Source organism: Ochotona curzoniae, unplaced genomic scaffold (assembly GCF_017591425.1).
Source record: "Ochotona curzoniae isolate NIBS_2020 unplaced genomic scaffold, NIBS_Ocur_1.0 contig_2404, whole genome shotgun sequence".
Taxonomy (NCBI): domain Eukaryota; kingdom Metazoa; phylum Chordata; class Mammalia; order Lagomorpha; family Ochotonidae; genus Ochotona; species Ochotona curzoniae.
Window position 1 is genome coordinate 9,276,262 of NW_024465451.1, and position 17,564 is coordinate 9,293,825.

At 55.9% G+C, this 17,564-nt stretch overlaps 1 protein-coding gene across 1 annotated transcript; it reads right to left on the reverse strand.

The window, feature by feature from the left end:
• Window positions 1-2,016: 2,016 nt before the first annotated feature.
• HEYL (hes related family bHLH transcription factor with YRPW motif like) lies at window positions 2,017-14,000 on the reverse strand. The gene is made up of 5 exons (XM_040974043.1): window positions 13,921-14,000; window positions 6,560-6,626; window positions 5,612-5,695; window positions 5,049-5,130; window positions 2,017-2,696 (listed from the first exon to the last, which is right to left on the reverse strand). Exons 1-5 carry the CDS (start codon window positions 13,998-14,000, stop codon window positions 2,017-2,019), a joined length of 993 nt encoding a protein of 330 aa, XP_040829977.1.
• Between the last annotated feature and the right edge of the window lie 3,564 nt (window positions 14,001-17,564).

Here is a 17,564-nt window from a genome sequence, read left to right on the forward strand (position 1 = left end):
CCTACTGCCTTTCCAGCAGGCAGCTGGATTCGAAGTACAGCAGCTGGGGCTTGAGTCGGAGAGCTTGACTGGGGCTTGAGTCGGAGAGCTCAAGCTCGCAGAGGGGATGCCAGCCCTTGACTTTTATTGTGAGTGTAAGTACAATCCTAGAAAACAGCAACTTTTTAACCAGGGCTGATACAATATGACCTGCACAGAGCCAGCTGCCTCTAGCTGCTGTGGGAACTGCTAAAGCACGAGAGAAAGCCCTCAGGAGCCCACGGCAGTGGCCTGAGCCACATCCACTGGAGGTTTCCAGAAGAACTAAAAAGCCTTGCTCGGTATCTGCAAGGACCCCCATGCTGGGGTGGGGGTTGGAGAAGCAGTCATGAGCCATAGGAGCGGCTGGGACGTGGGAAGTGCTGGCTCACTGCTGCCCCCTATCGGCGGTGTCTGCGCACTGCGGAGACCGGGTACCAGCAAACCCATTTTTTAAGCCCCGACAAGGATCAGATCCTAGATTCTCAGGTTTGGAAGCTTCCAGGCTTGTAGTACTGCCTTGGCATCCAGGGGGCAGTGGAGAAGGAGAAAGAAGAGTTCTTTTTGTCGCGAGTGGCCATTGGTGAAGGAGGCGATGCCTTGCTCCCGACCCTTCCCCTCCCTTACAGGGATCTGTGTGAGTGCCCTGCCCCCATCCCAGCGTCTCCGGTTCCCCTGCAGTGATCACTCCACAGGTGGGGGCTCTGAGGGAGCACTCAGCAGGAGGGAGGGCAGCTGCCCCCCTTTCTCCAATGGCCTGCCCCCCTGAAAGGGCTCTCTCCCTATACTGCCCCACCTTTGGGCACCAAAGGGACAGGGTGGGAGGGCCTCCCCAGGTTTTGTGGGGTCTGCCAGGTGTGCATCAGACAGCGAGGGGCGGGGCACTGAGATGCCCTGTCCTGGGGAGCAGGTCTTCCACCCAAAAGCCCAGAAGCACTTCTGCACTCCATCAGCTGGGGTGGCTGGCCTGGTCCCACCGAGCACCAGGTCTGCTGCTCTCTGGAGCCTTGGTGGCCCTTGTCCCAGCGCGGAGTTGGGTGCTAGGCGGTCCTCTGGGCACCAGCTGTGGGGAATCAACCCACAGGTGACCTTGTGGCGCTGAGCCGCCTTGCTGTCCTTCCTCCCACTTGGACCCATTTGTTTTCGTCCAGTCCGAAGACCCTTGGCTGCTCCGGCAGTGTGGGTTCTGGGAGCTGCATGTAAACCAGGCAGCGTGGCCAATGGGGGCAAGTTCCAACAGGAGCCCTCGCCATCAGGTGGGGCAGCGGCCTCTGTACACTGCAAGGGGCAGGCAGCGTGGTCCGACGCCTGGGGGTGAGGACAGAGGACACCAGCTCACAGTCTTACTGCTGCTGTCCCCACAGCTTCGGGGTGCTTGTCAGGCACTTGCAGGGGGCAGTGCCTGCCGGGCTCCTGGTCTTCATGACTTGGTTGTAGCAGAGAAAGCATTTGTCTTGTGGTCAAGGAAGGCAGGTAGGAAGGAGCAGAGAAGGCTCCCAGGATGGGGGTGAGGGGGCCTCTTGTGGCCCCTGCTGAGTTGAAATGAGGCAGGCAGCCGCTCTGTCTAGGCCCCTTGCAGCAGAGGCTGCAACTGATGAGTCGCTGCCCCTAATGGGGCCTATCTTCTCGGCAGAGGACACCTGCCTTGGGCACGGCACCTGCAGGCTACAGCTTTGACCCCTGACCCAGGAGTCATAACCGCTGCCCTCCGTGTGTTGGGCAGGAGCTGGAGCTGGGCACAGTCCCCTCCCAGGACTCATCTGTGCAGGGAGAGCTGGGACTGAGCCTTAAGACCAGAGTGGCTCCAGGACAACTGGGTGGGCAACTGGGAAAGGCAGAGAGGAGGTGAGACTGAGGGAGAGATTTCTTCCAGTGGGCGAGGGGGTGCCTTCACATGGGAGCAAGTCCAGCGAGCGAGGCAGAACAGGCTACTGGAAAAAGACCCTTCCTTACTCCTGTGGATGGTGGGGTGGGGAGTGCAGAATGGGGAGAACCAGCTCATAAAGTCCCAATTTCCGTGATTTCCGAGACCCAGGAATGGTAGCGCATGGCACCTCCTGCAGGCCTCCCGGCAGGCCCCAAGGCAGACAGGCTGGGTGTGGGACTGGCCAAGTAAGACGCAGACCCCACAGCTCCAGGAGAGGCAGGGGAGGCTGGCCGCAGGAGGGGAGCCACGTGGCTGCTCCTGGAAGCCCTGCTGCTGGGGCCCATGAGAACAGGGGCGGCTGGCCTCTCCAGGGCATGGGCCCTTCGGGTGGCCGATGCCACTCGGCTGGGCAGCAAACTCCTCCGGGCTGGCAGGATGGTGCCAGTGGCTCTGCGCATGGCAGGGCTTCGGAGGGTAGAGATGGGGTAGGTGGGAGAGGAGGCACTGGGGAGGATGGGGCTAGGGGGCACTCTTCCCAGGATGGCAAGCTGATGGCTCAGGGCTGGCAACCCCGGACAGCTATGGAAGAAGGACCAGGGCCAGGCGGGGAAGGCCAGGGGAGCAGCAGGCATGGGAGACGGCTCCATCTCAGCAGCGTAGCTGTTCAGGTGTGACAGGAGGCGAATCCGGACGGGGTCCGCGCGGCTGCTGGGTCCTTCCAGGGCTCCTAGGTACCTGATGACCTCAGTGAGGCACTCTCGGAATCCAATGCTCCGGAAGTCAACTGCCAGGGCTCGGGCATCCAAGAATCCTACAAGGTGAGGAAGAGTGAGGGCATACAGGTGGAGGGAGGGACACCGAGTCTGCCCCACCCTGGCCCTGCCTAACTTCCGACATGTCCCTTCCTCTCTCTGAGCCTCCAGTCTCCCCATCTGAGAAGTGGGAATGAAGTCCCCTACCTAGGATGGAGGGTGCTTGGCAGCTAAGGGTCAAAAATGGGTTCAGGTCAAGTGTCTGTTTATGGGTCTGTGGATGCACTGAGGTAGACCTGGCCAGCCAATAGACCTTGAAAGATTTACACAACCCTGGGGCTTTGAACAAAGCCACCAACAGCTTTATAGCATCAAAACCACTCAATAACGCCCCTAACACTTTTCCATGATTGCCTATCTCTCAGTCACCTCTGGGCAGACAGAACTCTGTGAGTCGGCACTGGCCCCATGAATGTAACAGTGAATATCTAGTCCCTGGTATAGAGCTGAGATGCCCACTGAGCATCACTGGGGGACAGGTTGGCAGGTGACTGTGTTTGGATCAGGACAACTTACAGATGAGCCCTTGCCCTGCTTCACATGGAAAGCAAATCCATTTCCCTTTCTACCTTTGCTGACTTTTCTGAACACCTGATTGCACTATGTGATTTAATCCTCATAAAGCCCTCTTATGATTGTTTTTAGAAATGATGTAATTAAAGAAGAGAGACGTTAAATGATCTATCCAAAGTCGTAAAGTTAGTCAAAAGAGCCAGGATTCAAACCCAAAGCCGTGCTCCAAACCACGATCCCCTGCCTTCCTCGATAGCCCTGACCTGGTTGACAGCCCCCACCTTCCAGGCTCCCGTGAGAATCGAACAGGATGATGGATGTGAAAGCATGCCACCCACATAGTAATCACCACATTTCTCATAATAGGATAACCATAAATTAATTTGAACTCTTCCCCTCTCGTTTGATTGCAGACAGCGGCCTCTACTAGTGGCAGCACATTCCTCCTGCAGCAGCTCCCCGCAGAGCCACCTGCCTCAGGATTCTGAGGCCCGTGGCTTCACTTGTCCCTCGATGATTGCACACTGAGGCTTTAAGAAGCACCTGATTGGGCTGTTTCCCTCCCTCCCTCCCTCTCTTCTTTCCTTAACATTTATTTATTTTTATTGCAAAATCAGATATACAGACAGGAGGAGAGACAGAGAGGAAGATCTTCTGTCCCATGATTCACTCCCCAAGTGGCCGCAATGGCCGGAGCTGAGCCGAGTCGAAGCCAGGAACCTGGAACCTCTTCCAGGTCTCCTATGCAGTGCAGGGTCCCAAGTTTTTGGGCCATTGTTTGCTGCTTTCCCAGGCCACAAGCAGGGATCTGGATGGGAAGTGGGGCTGCTGGGATATGAACTGATACCCACATGGGATCCCAGCACGTTCAAGGTGAGGACTTTAGCCATTACACTACTGTGCCAGGCCTGGTTGGGCTATTTCAAAAGTACCTGTCAGGGCAAGCATTTGGTACCACAATTAAGATGCTGCTTGGAATACCTGCATCCCAGAGCAGGGTTCAATTTCCAGCTCCCTGTTAATCTGTACTCCAGGAGGCAGCAGGTGATGGCTCAAGCATCTGGGTCCCTGACACCCCCATGGGAGACCCAAGATGAGTTCCAGGCTCCAGTTTTGTCCCAGATAAGCCCTAGGCTGTTGCAGGCATTTGGCGGGAGTGAGCCCATAGATGGCAGATCTGGTTTTTGTGTATGCCTTCTTACCTTTCAAATAAAATTAAAAAAAAAAACACCCTCTATATATTTAAAATTAATAAAAGATAAAACCTGTAAACATCCACTCCTGGGATAGTTAGGCCTTGGATACCTAGGTCATTGTGGCAAAGGTCTGTGGAGCATCCAGGGTTTCCGGATTATGAAATTGCCAACAGGAAGGAAAGCCTCATGCAGACAGAACTTCTACTTGTCTGGAATTTTTTTCAGAGCTGCCGTTCCTAAGGGACTAGGGTCTGAGATACACTGATGCTCCCAAGATAAGCAAGCCATGAGCACTGCCAAGGGCAGCCTCACAACTCAGACGGCGGGACCAGGGAAACGGATGTGACTGTGAGTGTCAGGCAGGCTCCTGGCTGGCTTCAGGTGGGTACAGTGAGGCACCCCAGGAAGGACTGGCTTGTGGGGGCTGACTCCCACACCCTCACGCCCACCTGTGGAGGAGCAGGGCCAGTCCTGTTTGGATGCTGTGGTGCAGAAGAAAGCTGCCCCCACCCGGGGACTGGAAGGTGCTGAGTTGAGCAAAGGGTTAGGACAAGGGGAGGAAGAGTCTCCCTCTTTGGGGACCATGAATCCTGACTCCTCCAGGGCCTGCCTGTTGCACACAGTCGGGAAGAGCACGGGTACCTGTGCCTCCGGTGGCATGCAGCATTTTCAAGTGATCCACTGTCATCTGTAGGACCTCGGCCTTCTCTAGCTTGGAAGAGCCCTGTGAGGACAGAGGTGGGCAAGTGAGTTCCGTGGCTCGCCTCCCCTGTCCTGTTGTCACTGTCTCCACTCTCCCAGCCTCCTCCCACTCTGCCACTGTCTGCAGTTGAGCTGCTTCTTCAGCCAGTCTCTCCATCAGCTTGTTCCCCGCACCGCCGACCCTCTTTCCGGCGGCCACCTTTCCTTTCCGGGGCTGCATGATGTCGCCTTCTGAGTCCTCCTGCCGCCATACCTCTGGCTCTGCCTGGCCCTGAGCGGCTGCTGGCCCAATTCTTGCTCCACCTGCTGGCAGTTAAGCTGTCCCTTGTGGCTTTATGGCCTTCATTCAACTGAATCCTCAACAGACAGCCATAAAGCCACAAACCCCCAAAGCTCCCATGCAGCGGTGACCCACTCGGCAAGCAGCAAGCACGGCGCCTTATCTGCCCTAAATGCCTGGCTTGGCGTTTCCTGTGGCGCCATCAGCTGCTGAACACGCATACCTGTTTCTCAAAGGCGCTGGGGACCAAGCGCCGCAGTTCAGACAGGCTGCTGTTGATGCGGTCTCGGCGCCGTTTCTCTATGATCTGAGACAGGCAAGACAGTGTCAGCAGGTGCTTCGTCAGGAAGCCAACCGGCCTCATGGACATCAAAACATTTTTTCCCCTCTTAATGTTCCTGTGTGGGAGGGAAACCTGGTCTTGCTTTATGGAAGAGGAAACCAAACTCAGGAGGGGATAATGATTTGCTCATGGCCACACAGCAAGACAGTGCAAGGCTAGAAGCAGAACTCGACCTCCAATCTTGGTCTGTAGCAGGTAGTATTCCATAACAGCAGATGCCCAGCTGTGCCCCAACCAATCAGAACAGAGACATGAACCCTAGCCCTGGGCGGGAAGTCTGGGCAGCTGCTTCGTCCAGCCTAAGACCTCTCCTTCAGACGATCATCTTGCCTATTCCTCTCACAGTGCCATAAGGGGATACTGAAGCCAGGGCAGAAATCATGATCCCATTTCACAGATCAAGAAAATGGAGGCTGGTCTGGAGAAGGATGTGGCCTAAGGGGTCCTGGCTGGTCTCTGGGTCCCCAGAGCACAGAGGGGGCGGGGGTGTGTTGGATTGGGGAGTGAGGCAGAATGGACAGAGAGCAGCAAGCTGGGGGCCTCCTCCCGCCTCCGGTCCCTGCCTCAGCCCTCATGCCCAGAGAGACAGAAGCTGGCATCTGTGTGTTGTGGGGAGAGGGGGGCACTGTTGACTGCTCACTATCCAGGCACACAGGGGAGGAAATGGCGTAGAGAGGGACAGTGGCTTGCTCCAAGTCCTCAGATCACTCCCAGGGGAGTCAGGATTTGAACCCACGCCATTCATCTTCAGAGTCAAATCTGTGAAGAGCCCCTGGGGTTTCAGGACAAACCTCTGTTGGGGGTTGGGGCGATAACAGACACACTCACCCCACGGCGCTTCTTCCTGGCTTGCATCTGTGAAGGGCTGGGGGTGGACAGCGGCCTGGCCATCTGGCTGCGGGGGACAGGCAACGGGTAAGGGGGGGGGGAGGAGAAGGCTTTTCAGAGCTGGGGGGATCATCTCCCTGGCTTGGGCTGGCCTGGGAGGCTGGGCTCTCCAGCTGGGAAGAGCGGCCAAGCGACAAGGGAGGGGCAGGGCGTCTGCTCCCTTCCCCCTCACTCCCTCCCCCGCAGGGCCCATCTCTCCCCCAAGCTCCCAGCTTTCACCAGCCTCTCAGTTCTGCGGGACTTTTGCTCTGGGCCCCGACCTGCTAGGCTCTGCCCCTTGCCCCTGGGGGCCGCTGGGGAGCCGTGACCGCCCGCGGCCCTGCTGGCTCTTGCAACCGGATCCCCAGGGGCGGGGCGGCCAAGGGCACGGGCTGCTGGGCCAGGCCAGGGCGGCTTGGGTTTCAGAGGGAGCCGCTGGGAACGAGCGTGGAAAGAGCAGATGCCGCTGCTTCCCACGGGCCGGGCGGGCCGGCCGCCTGCCCTCCGCCCCGGCCTGCAGCTGCTGCCTCCTCCCACGCGGCGCGGCTGGGGGCGAGGGGGAGGCAGCATCTGGGTCCCAGGCCCCTCTCTCAGGCTGGGGACCCTGCCCTGGCCTCCCGGAAGGCCTTGTCCCCATAACCCAGGCTTCAGTTCCCCCCAGCTCCTCTGCAGCCCTCAGCCCCAGAGGAGGGAGGACTTCGCTGCCCAGAAAGGGACCAAAATCATCTTTGGTTTAATCATTCCCCTTTTTTTGGTTCCTGCGGGTCCCTGGGAAAGGAGAGGCTGGCCAGTTGGCACAAAGGTGTCATCCTTTGGGTAGCCAGCACTTGAGAGGCCCTAATTCAGGTTCCTGGCACCTGCTGGATGCCCTTGGCTCCTCCCCAGCCCCAGGTAGCTCTGCTCCCGGCAGTCACTGGCGCGACAGCTTTATACAGGGCGACTTCCCTGCCATTATGGAATGCATACCGCGACACACCTGAGCAGTAAGGCGAGAGATTTCTTCCCGCCCCCCCCAAACCCGCTCCCCTGGGGCCCCCAGTTCAGGGAAGGAGCCTCCAGTTCCCAGTGCTGGCACTACCTCTGCTCTGCCTCATCAAAACATACCCCTGGCCCCTCTCTGTACCTGGCTTGGTTGTTTCTTCCTTCCCTCCTCCCTTCTTCAAGAATTGTTTATTTTTTATTGGAAAAGCAGATTTATAGAGAGAAGGAGACAGAAAGATCTCCTGTCCACTGGTTCACTTCCCAAGCGGCCACAACAGCCAGAGCTGAGCTGATCAAAAGCTAGGAGCCAGGAGTTTCTTCTGGGTCTCCCAGGCGGGTGCAGGGTCCCAAGGCTTTGGGACATCCTCTGCTGCTTTTCCAGTCCACAAGCAGGGAAGTGGAGCAGCCAGGATACGAGCCAGTGCCCATATATGGGACTCTAGTGCATGCAAGGTGAGGACTTTAGCCACTAGGCTACTGCGCTGGACCCCACCTGGCTCCTCTTCAACCTGCTGCAGCCCAGGTCCACGCTGCAGGCAACGCAGACATTCCAAGGCCAATCTGATCTGATCATTCTCTTAGAAAATCTGGAGCCCACCTCCCAGAACTTTTAGGATCCACACCAATGTGCCCAGAGGGGCCCTGTCACCTCTTAGAACTCCACTCTCTCTCGCTCTGTACTTTCTGGGGTTTCCCAGGCAGTACCCTCACCTAGCAGTCTCTAGCTCACCCCATCTCCCTGACCGTAGCCACTTCTATCAACCCCCCAGACTTCAACTCACGTGTTACCTCCCAGGGGAGGCTTTTCTGCCTGCCCTTTCCTCTAGGGCACTTCTTGCCGGCATCCCACACACAATATTCATGCCAGCTGGCATATGTGTCTCTGATCACTGGATTAGTGTACATCTCACCAACAAATCCCTGTGCTCCACAAAGCTGGAAACCATGTGTGTTCCATGTACCGACACAGCCCAGGACTCTGCTAGGGCCTGGGACACGCTGGAGCTCACAGCAGAGCCTCCCCCTCGGGCCCTGGTTTTGGGGTACCACTGGGGGACTAGAGAGGCGGGCGTCGCACAGTGTGTGTCCCGGGCTTTTTGGAGTGGGAGTTCATGTGGCCCATGTGATGCCCTTTGGACATTTGTGGCTGCGCCCTTTTCAACAATGGCTCAGAGAGAGAAAAGGTGGTGGAGAGAGCAAACAGCATGTGTTAGAGGCTGCTGCCATGCTTTGTCCAGCTGCATCTGGAAAGGGGTAGCCTTCATCCAAACATCTGGACCAGCCAGGCTGGTAAGAGACCTGGGAAAGTTCCTGGGAAGCCTGAGGCTCTGCTGCCGGCGTGGGACACCTGGCTGACGGAGTAGTCCTGGTTCCCCGGGAACGGGGCTCACGCGCCAAGGGACACCAAGCAACGCGGCCTTTGTTCTCCCACTCCTGATAAAGCGTCTCTCGGGGTATTGGGTTAACCCCATGCACGTCACTGCCCCTCGGCCTGATCCCTCCTCAGGGACCACCTGGCAGGGCTCCGCACGCCCGCTTCAGGGCTAGGTAGCTCTGTCGTCCCTTCCTCCAGGCTCCTGGTCTGTGCTTTTTTCCCCACCCTCTGCAGTACTACCTGCCCCCTGCCCCAATCTCACAGACAAACCTCACTTGGCCATTCACTTGGGAGCCTTAACAAAAGCCCCATTTTCCAGATGGGGCTGCTGGACCTCAGGGAGCTGAAGCAGTTCGCCCAGCCTCCGCAGCTGCTAAGGAGCAAGGCCAGCTTGGGTATCTGCGTCTTCTGGCTCCGCATTCAGCATTGTTCTCCCTTCTAATTCCCACTTCCTGTCTGTCTGAATGGCCCTCCAGTCCCCCAGCCTTAGAGCTCCCCAGAGCTCTGCAGCAGCCACCAGCGGAGCTGCTTCCAACCTGCGGTCTGCTCCGACAGCAGGAGGAGGTACAGGAGCTAAACATAAGACTGATGTTAACTTCTTCCCAGATCCTGCCACGGGCCTCCAGCAGCTCTTCGCCAGAATTCTGGGGTAGTCTTTTTGTTGGTGGTTGGGGGGTGGGAAAAGGGACAAGACAGTGTTCTAGGAGGTCTCACTGCCAGTCCTGACCCCTTCAGTGCCTACCCCGCCCCACCCTGCTCCTTCTCCCCCCGCCCCCCGCCCATGGAGCCTGTACAGATGACCCTGTTCATGTCACACTGACCAAGGGCCGGATCACAAGAGAGAAGGGTCATCCTCAGATCACAAGGCAAACCAAAGGCAGGTCCTGAAGTAGATCTAGGTCCACCAGCTCCTGACCCAGCACGGCGGCCCTGGCACTGGCAAGTCTTCATCAAGAACTCTTTGTTCCAGCCTGCAGTGAAAGGGTTGTTTGGGCCATTTCACATTTAGGAGAAAAATGGGGTGCCAGACCTCAGGGGTTAAGAAGCGTCCCCTGTGGGGCCAGTGTCGGAGTGAAGGAGGTTAAACCTCCACCTCTGGCCAACAGCATCTCGTATGGGTGCCAGTTTGAGTCCCCAGCTGCTTCACTTTCTATCCCATCCAGCTCCCTGCTTATGACCTGGGAAAGCAGTAGAAAATGGCCCAAGTGCTTGGGCCCCTGCACCCACGTAGGATACCCAGAAGAAGCTCCTGGCTCTTGGCTACAAATTGACTCAACTCAGGTCATTGTGGCCTGAGCTGAAAAGGGAGGGAGATCTCTCTGTTTCTCCTTTTCTATCTCTGCCTTTTTGACAAAAATAAATAAATCTTACAAGAAAAAAATGACTCATGGGCCTAGTGTGATGGCCTAGTAGTTAAATCTTTGCCTTGCATATACCAGGACCCCATATGTGTGCTGGTTCGTGTCCTGGCTGCTCTACATCCCTTCCAGCTCCCTGCTTGTGGCCTGGAAAAGTAGCAGAGGATGTCCCAAAGCCTTGGGACCTTGCACCTGTGTGGGAGACCCAGAAGAAACTCCCAGCTTCGGATTGGCTCGGCTTTGGTCACTGAGGCCACTTGGGGAGAGAATTAACTGATGGAAGATCTCTCTCTCTCTCCTGTAAATTTGACTTTTTTTTTTAAAGACTCATGCCTGTAACGCTGCTTGCAGATGCTCAGTGGCTTTCATCAGACCACGCACGTGGTCTCGGGCACACAGCACCCCTAACTGGATGGTGTCCCCTTAGCAGCCTTTGTGGAAGTCACCTTGAGCCAAAGCTGTGTGGTTTCCACAAGTTATCACCTCATCAAAGCCTCGGCCTGACACAGGCATTATCCCCCTCGCGTTTTGCAAGACAGAAAAGCCAGGTTCAGAAAGGGGTAAAGCCACACAGGGGAGTCAAACCTGGGTCTCTCTGACTTCAAAGGCCACTGTGTAGGAAGGGACCCACAGACCCTGAACTGGAGCCAGACATGGGACAGGTGCTCATTAACTGTTGCAGAGGAGTAGGGCAGAGGCTAGATTCACAATCTGGACCCAACTTGTGTCCAGGCCAGGTTCATTCAGGGACTCCGGGGAGAGTGACGCGGATGGGGCTGGACACAGCCACCAGGAAGATGCCCGTGGAGCCAGTGGGACACACTGTGCCTTGTATCACTGGGTCTCTGAATGTGGGGGTTTGCACCTGCTGCTGACCCCAGAGGGACTGGATGTTGTAACACTCTCCCCATAACCATGGCCCTTGTCACTGCTTTTCTGGCTTTCTTTGCCTAGCTAGTTCTTCTCCCCAGAGGGCAGAGGCTGAGCAGGACACATCTGGGTCCCTCCAGGCAAACCCAGGGTCGGGACCACAGCAGGCATGGCTCGGAGTGCCCTGAATGGAAGCATTGATGTTTGCTGGGGGGAGGGATCTTTGGGGAGGGCCACAAAGAGGCATCTATGAGCCAGCCTCTGCCACATGTCCAACTGCTTCCCCGCCTCGCCAGGGTCGGCCTCGCTGAGCACACTCCCTGCCAACGGGCTCCGGGCTCCGGCAGATACGGGAAAGAATTCCACTGACCCTTTACATAAGCCTTAGCTCAAAGGCCACATCACCTTCAAGAAGCCCTCACCTGCTGGGCTGAGTTGTGAGCGGCCCCCTCCCCACCAGGTGCCCTCACAGCCCACAGTCGGTCCCTCTTTGCACCTGGGCCTTTGAGTGGCCTGGCAGGTTCCTGGGCAGGCTACAAACCTGTGGAAGACAGAAGCCAGTTCTGATCCATCCTGCTATCTGCCACTGGCTTTGGACCTCTGATTCCTGAAGACACAGTCACACCGGAATCTGGGACCCTGCATCACCTGCCCTGTCCCCACTAACACATGGTGTTGGATTCCTCCCTTTCCTTTAATGAGCCCTGAGTCAGAGAACTGCTTATCTAAACAGAAGTTTCCTTTCCTTTCCAAAATCAGAGTTACAGAAAGAGGAAGAGAAAAAAGACCTTCCATCCACCAATTCACTCAGATGGCTGCAATGGCGAGCTCTGGACAGGCTAAAGTGTGAAGCCAGGAGCTTCATATGGGTTTCCCACGTGGGTGGCAGGAGTCCAAGCACTTGGACTGCCTTCCCAGACCACCATCAAGTTGCCGGATGGGAAGTGGAGCAGCCACAAATGATGCTCAAAGCTGTGATGCTGGCATCACAAATAATAGTTTAACCTGCAACACCAAAAGACTGGCCCCTAAAGAACAATTTCTAATCAACTATATTAGAAAGTTTAATATGTTGCCTAAGAAATTGTATCATACATCCCAAATGCTAAGGTAGCGGAGGTAAGAAAGATTTACCACCCTTCACCCTTTGATAGCTATTCTTGGGGGTTGGTTTTGCATTTTGCTAGAATTCATCTTTGAATAGCATCGCTGGTCACAGAACATAAGAGTTGTGGTACAGCAGTTTAAGCCACCACCTGGGACACTGGCATCCCAAGTGAGTGCTTGTTCAAGTCCCCGCTGCTCTGATCCAGCTCCTTGTCAAAGCAGCAGACGATGGTCCCCCTACTTGGACCCTTGCATCCATACGGGAAACCACAGAGTTCCAGCTAGTGAATTAGCTCTCACTTTTTCTACCTCTGCTTCTCTCTGTAACTCAGATGCTCAAATAAATACATAAATCTTCAAACACAAAAGAGAGGGGCTGGTATGGGGGTCTACACTTGCATTCTTGCTCCTTGCTAATGTTCCTAAGAAATCAGCATGAGATGACCCAAGTGCTTGAACCCCTGCGTCCATGTGGGAGACGGAAAAGAAGCACCTGGCCTTGATTTGGCCCTGCCCTGGCTCTCACAGCCATTTGGCTCTTTCTCTGTCTCTCTCTCTCTCTCTGTCTCTGTAACTCTGTCTCACAAATAAATTAAAAAAAAAAATCTTAAAACAACAACAACAAGAAGAAATGAGTATAGAAATTACTGAAATGCCCTCAAAATACCCCTAGGAACACACCGAATCCTCCTCTATCCAAGAGTCAGCTTTGGTCCAGCCAAGCCTTCCCCTTCCACCCCTGTCCTCCTGTAACCCACCGATGGGCAACAGGCTGGGGCAGGAAAAGCAGCTGCTCAAAGCCGGCAGCCTGGGGCTGGGACCCTGGCCTGTGGGCTCCCAGTTAGTCCGGCAGTTCTGACAGGGTGTGCCAGACACTAATTAAACACCTGCCATGCACCAGGAGTGTGCTAAGCCCTAGACATGTATTATCTCAGTTGATTATCCCAATATGCCTTGTGAAGTCGGTTCTATTATTTATACGCATTTTACAGATGAGAAAAATCGAAGCATAGAGGGTTCACAGAGCCAGGAGATAACCGAACCACACGAGCGCCATGTGTTCCATAGGCTTGAATCAGGTCATTTCACTGACCAGACACTGAGGGATGCTGGCGGTGGGTCATCAACTGGAAAGACACTAGAATTGGAGCCAGAGCCCTCGCTGGTCAGTGTCTATTTTCTTCTGGTATTCAATCCCAATTGCCAAAGTCCCATTTTGCTCAAAGGAGAAGAGATTCCCCGGCCCCAAACCCTCCCAACCACCTCCAAAGGAACTGCACCCAGGCCAGGGTAAAATCAGGAAGGAATGCTTATTCTGTAGATGCAGCAAATTCCGGTCAGGGGGTGCGGTCCCCCAACCTGTGGCGGTTTCAGGAAAACTTCTCACCAATGCCTCCACAACCCAGGCATTTCACCCGAAGAAGCACCCCACCCACCCCACCCCGGCCTTCAGAACGCTGGAGTGGACTGCACCTGGGTCCCGGCACCTCAAGAACGCCCTGGAACCCCAGGCACAGGAGCGGCCGGCAGCGCAGCCAGCCCCCGCCCCTGCGACACCTGCGCACCGCCGCGTGCACCTGCGCCTCCCACCCCGCCGGCCCCTCGGCGCCGTCGGCCGGGCCAACCCTTACCTCAGCTCGCCCTCTCGGCCCACGTCGATGGGGCCGTCGGACTCGCCGTCCGAGCCGCTGGGCTCCAGGGGCCGCTTCATGGCGAGCGCCGGCAACCAGCTTTCCAGCCCCGCGGCGGCGGCGGCTCCGAGTCCGCCAGTCGCGCCCCGCCCCGGCCCCGCCCCGGGGCGCCACCCCCGCCGCCGCCGCCCTTTCCCAGGGCCCTGTCCTACGCCGCAGCCCCGGGCGCCCCGGCGCCCCGCGCCCCCGCCGTGACGCGCCGCCGAGCCGTGGGAAGGCCCGGGGCGGTCGCCGCCCCCACCGACGGCTGGGAGGTCCGGCTCGGCTCCTCCGCCGCGGCCGTCGCGCGCTGGGTGGCCTTGGGCAGGTGCCCTGGGAGGCCCTGTGGAGGGGGGAAGCCGGGGGTCCCCGCGTGGCCCTGGTTGGCCCCGGGGGGTGCCGCCGGCCTGAAGGGCTGTCCCTCTCCGCCCCAGTCTGCTCCCTGTGTGTAGTTCTGGGGGCAGTAGATGTGTTTGGTTGGACGAGACTGACCGCGTTAGCTGGTAACCCCTGACAAGAATTCCCCAACAGCTCCTCCCCGGGGGGACCAGGGTCCATGGAAGGTGAAGGGAAGACCGGTGAGAGATGGCATTTCCACTCCCCTTCTGTCCCAAAGGAACTGTTGAAGTTATCCCCGGACCTGACTTGGTGGGGGTAGGGAGAGGGGCGACGATGGTGGTGGGAGGGTTGCCATGGTGGTGATGGCGGTGTGGTGGCGGTGATGCAGGTTAATGTTACATTAATGTTAATTCTGTGGGCAGATGCCACCCGGGGGGACCCCCAGGATGCTGGAGGAAGCTGAACGGTGGTGGGCTTCTTGGAAAAGGGAGGGGATGGTGAAGCCGGCTTTGGGGTGCTGGAGGAAGAACCAAAGAAAGCTCTGCCCTTTCACCCACACATGAGAACAGAGGGAAGTCCCTGGCAGTTGGCAGGTGGTGTTGACCCTCGGAGAAGAACTGTGTTTTTTGCCACCGTGGAATGACCGACCTGTTGAGGTCTCTTGGTACCTCCGTCCGCAGGTAGCCCCCTGGGCCCCATCCCAAACCGTGCAGACAGACCCTCAGACACACTGACACACAACTGGCATGAGAAGTCTTGGCAGTCACCCAGCTACACCTGCGGCCTCTCTTGCTCCAAATGCCTTCAACTCTCAACTGCCCTTTGTGGGGCACCTGCCAGCGGCCCTGGAAACACCCAGTCATGTGGAAATTGCCCAATCCATGCACTGTAAAAGCCAGAAAGCACAGAAGGCTCCCGTGCACCTGTCTGGTTGCCTGAGCTGGCCAGATTCTCAGGGTGCTAGTCAGGGCTGTGTAATGGACACATTCATGTCCCAGATCACCAAGTAGAGTGCACAGTTAAGTAAGGAGCCTGGAATCCAAAAAAAGCGATCTAAGCTGCACGCTTGTGTTTGCGTCTAAAGCCTAGAAGCAGAGGAGGCCCCCCCAAAGGGGCAGTTGGAGACAGAAGAGGGGCACAGTTGATGTTTCCTGTTGAGCGAGTACTGACGGTGCTACCTGAAACTGTCCTCAGTGTTTCGTAAATACTAACCCGTGTCATCTTCAACAGCCTATAAAATGGTATGATAATCATCACCCCCTTTGTAAATGAGAAAGAAAGGCGCAGAGAGATGAGTAACGCGTGCAAATAAGGTCGACAGGTTGTAAATAGAAACGCTGGAGCTCTTCAAGGCCGCTGGGGTTCAAGCCAATCCACTCATCTTTACTCTTGGGCAGCACGCTCCGCCCAGGGCTGTCCGTTAGTGCAGCAGCCGTGAGCTGCGCATGTGGCCGGCCTGTGTTGGGCATGCGCTAGGTGTGAAACACATCCCAGGATCCTTTAACAAGTGCATTATTCCATGGATTCCTCTAAGGTTGATTACTAAGTTGAAATGACAGTATTTTAATGTATTGGACTGCATTTGTTTGTAAAATTATCTTCTTTCCTCTTGGATGTTTAAACATGTGGTTACTACAACACTTCTGATTGTGTATACAGCAACCATGCAACCATGCTATTTCCGTTGGGCAGTGCTTTCCTAGTGCAGAGTTCCTTCACTGTACTCGCTGACATGTGGGGCTGGAGAAGGCTTCATGGTGTGTGCTGCTCTGTGGACTGTTAGGTGTTTGACATCCTTCCTGCCCTGTGTCCACTGGATGCCAGTGGCACCTTTCCCGTGCATGACCGTAGAAATAGCTCCAGATAATATTAAATGTCTTCTGGGGGCAGAGATTGTCCCTGGTTGAGAGCCGCCAATCTCCATGAATTAGAATGAGTGGAACAGAAGTAACAGTTAGGAAAAAAGATTGAATGAAAACAGAGAGGCAAAGCAGGACCAAGAGTGGGTGTGCCAGGAGCCAAAAATAAATAAAATCAAAGCATGAAACTTCCAGGCGTCAGGCAGAGCATGTTCCTGCTCAAAACTCGGCCACTCCCGCTTCTCACCCTGCCCCTCGTATGTCCTGCTTGGTCCCATCTCAGGGATTTGTGTTTCTGGGTTGCTTCTTCCTGAGTCTCCTTGTACTGCGTCTTAGGTTAGCTCACTGCCTTCAGGGCTTTGCTCACAAGGCTTGTCTTAGGAGAGAGCTACTCAAGCAAGCCTGCGTTCTCCCAGCCCCACTTTGCCCCCCCCCCCCCCGCCCCGTCTCCCAGCCCCGCTCTGCCCCTCCTCCCCACCATCTCACTCCCTCACGGAACTTGTGCTCTCGTGTCCTTTCTGTCTGGGAGCCACAGAAGGTAAGCTCCCTAAGGGTAGATGGCGGGGTCTTCTGCAGCTCTGGCTGCTGGAACTGAGCCTGGCCTGAAATAGATGTGCAGTATTCACTTGCAGGGGAACAAATTTCTCTCTCTCTCTCACACACACACACACACACACACACACACACAACTTGTCTGAGAAGGGAGAGTCAGGCAGGCCCGCAGCTTGGGGCATGTGGAGCTGGAGGGTTTCGGCTGTCGCCTTGCTCCAGGATGGAAGAGAACAGAGCAGGCTTCAAGGGGCAGGAAGCACACACTTCAGGGTCCCTTTGTGAAGGGGTTTCCCGTTAGCTGTGAAGTTCTTGGGGATAAGAAAGACTTTACTGTTGCTTGTTAAGTCCCATAGTGTTTCGCACATATAAGGTGTTCTAAAATGTTTCTTAGGCAAATACATAATGCTAATAATGCAAGTAGATATTATCATCAGCATGTACAAGGCACTCTATTAGTATTTTTTTCCTCAAGAAAGATTTATTTATTATTTGAGATGCACAGTGAGAAAAGTGAGAAACAAAGAGATCTTTCATCTGTTGGCACATTGCAGCAATTGGGGCTGGATCAGACTGAAGCCAGGAGCCAGGAACTCCATCATGGTCCCCTGTACGGGTGGCAGGGAGTTTAGTGCTTGAGCCATCATCTGTTCCTCCCAGGCACATTAGCAGGGAGAGGCATTGGGAGTGGGGGTGCATTTTTTTTTTTTAAAAAGTATTTATTCATTTTTATTGCAAAGTCAGATATACGGAGAGCAGGAAAGACAGAGAGGAAGATCTTCCATCCAATGATTCACTCCCCAAGTGACCGCAATGACTGGTACTGCGCCAATCCGAAGCCAGGAGCCAGGAACCTCT

Coding starts and splice junctions, on each gene's coding strand:
- HEYL (XM_040974043.1), bottom strand. CDS start 14,000: ATGAAGCGGCCCCTGGAGCCCAGCGGCTCGGACGGCGAGTCCGACGGC. Junction 6,627..13,920: donor GGCCGAGAGGGCGAGCTGAG/GTAAGGGTTGGC, acceptor TGTCCCCCGCAG/CCAGATGGCCAGGCCGCTGT. Junction 5,131..5,611: donor CCAGCGCCTTTGAGAAACAG/GTATGCGTGTTC, acceptor CTGTCCTCACAG/GGCTCTTCCAAGCTAGAGAA.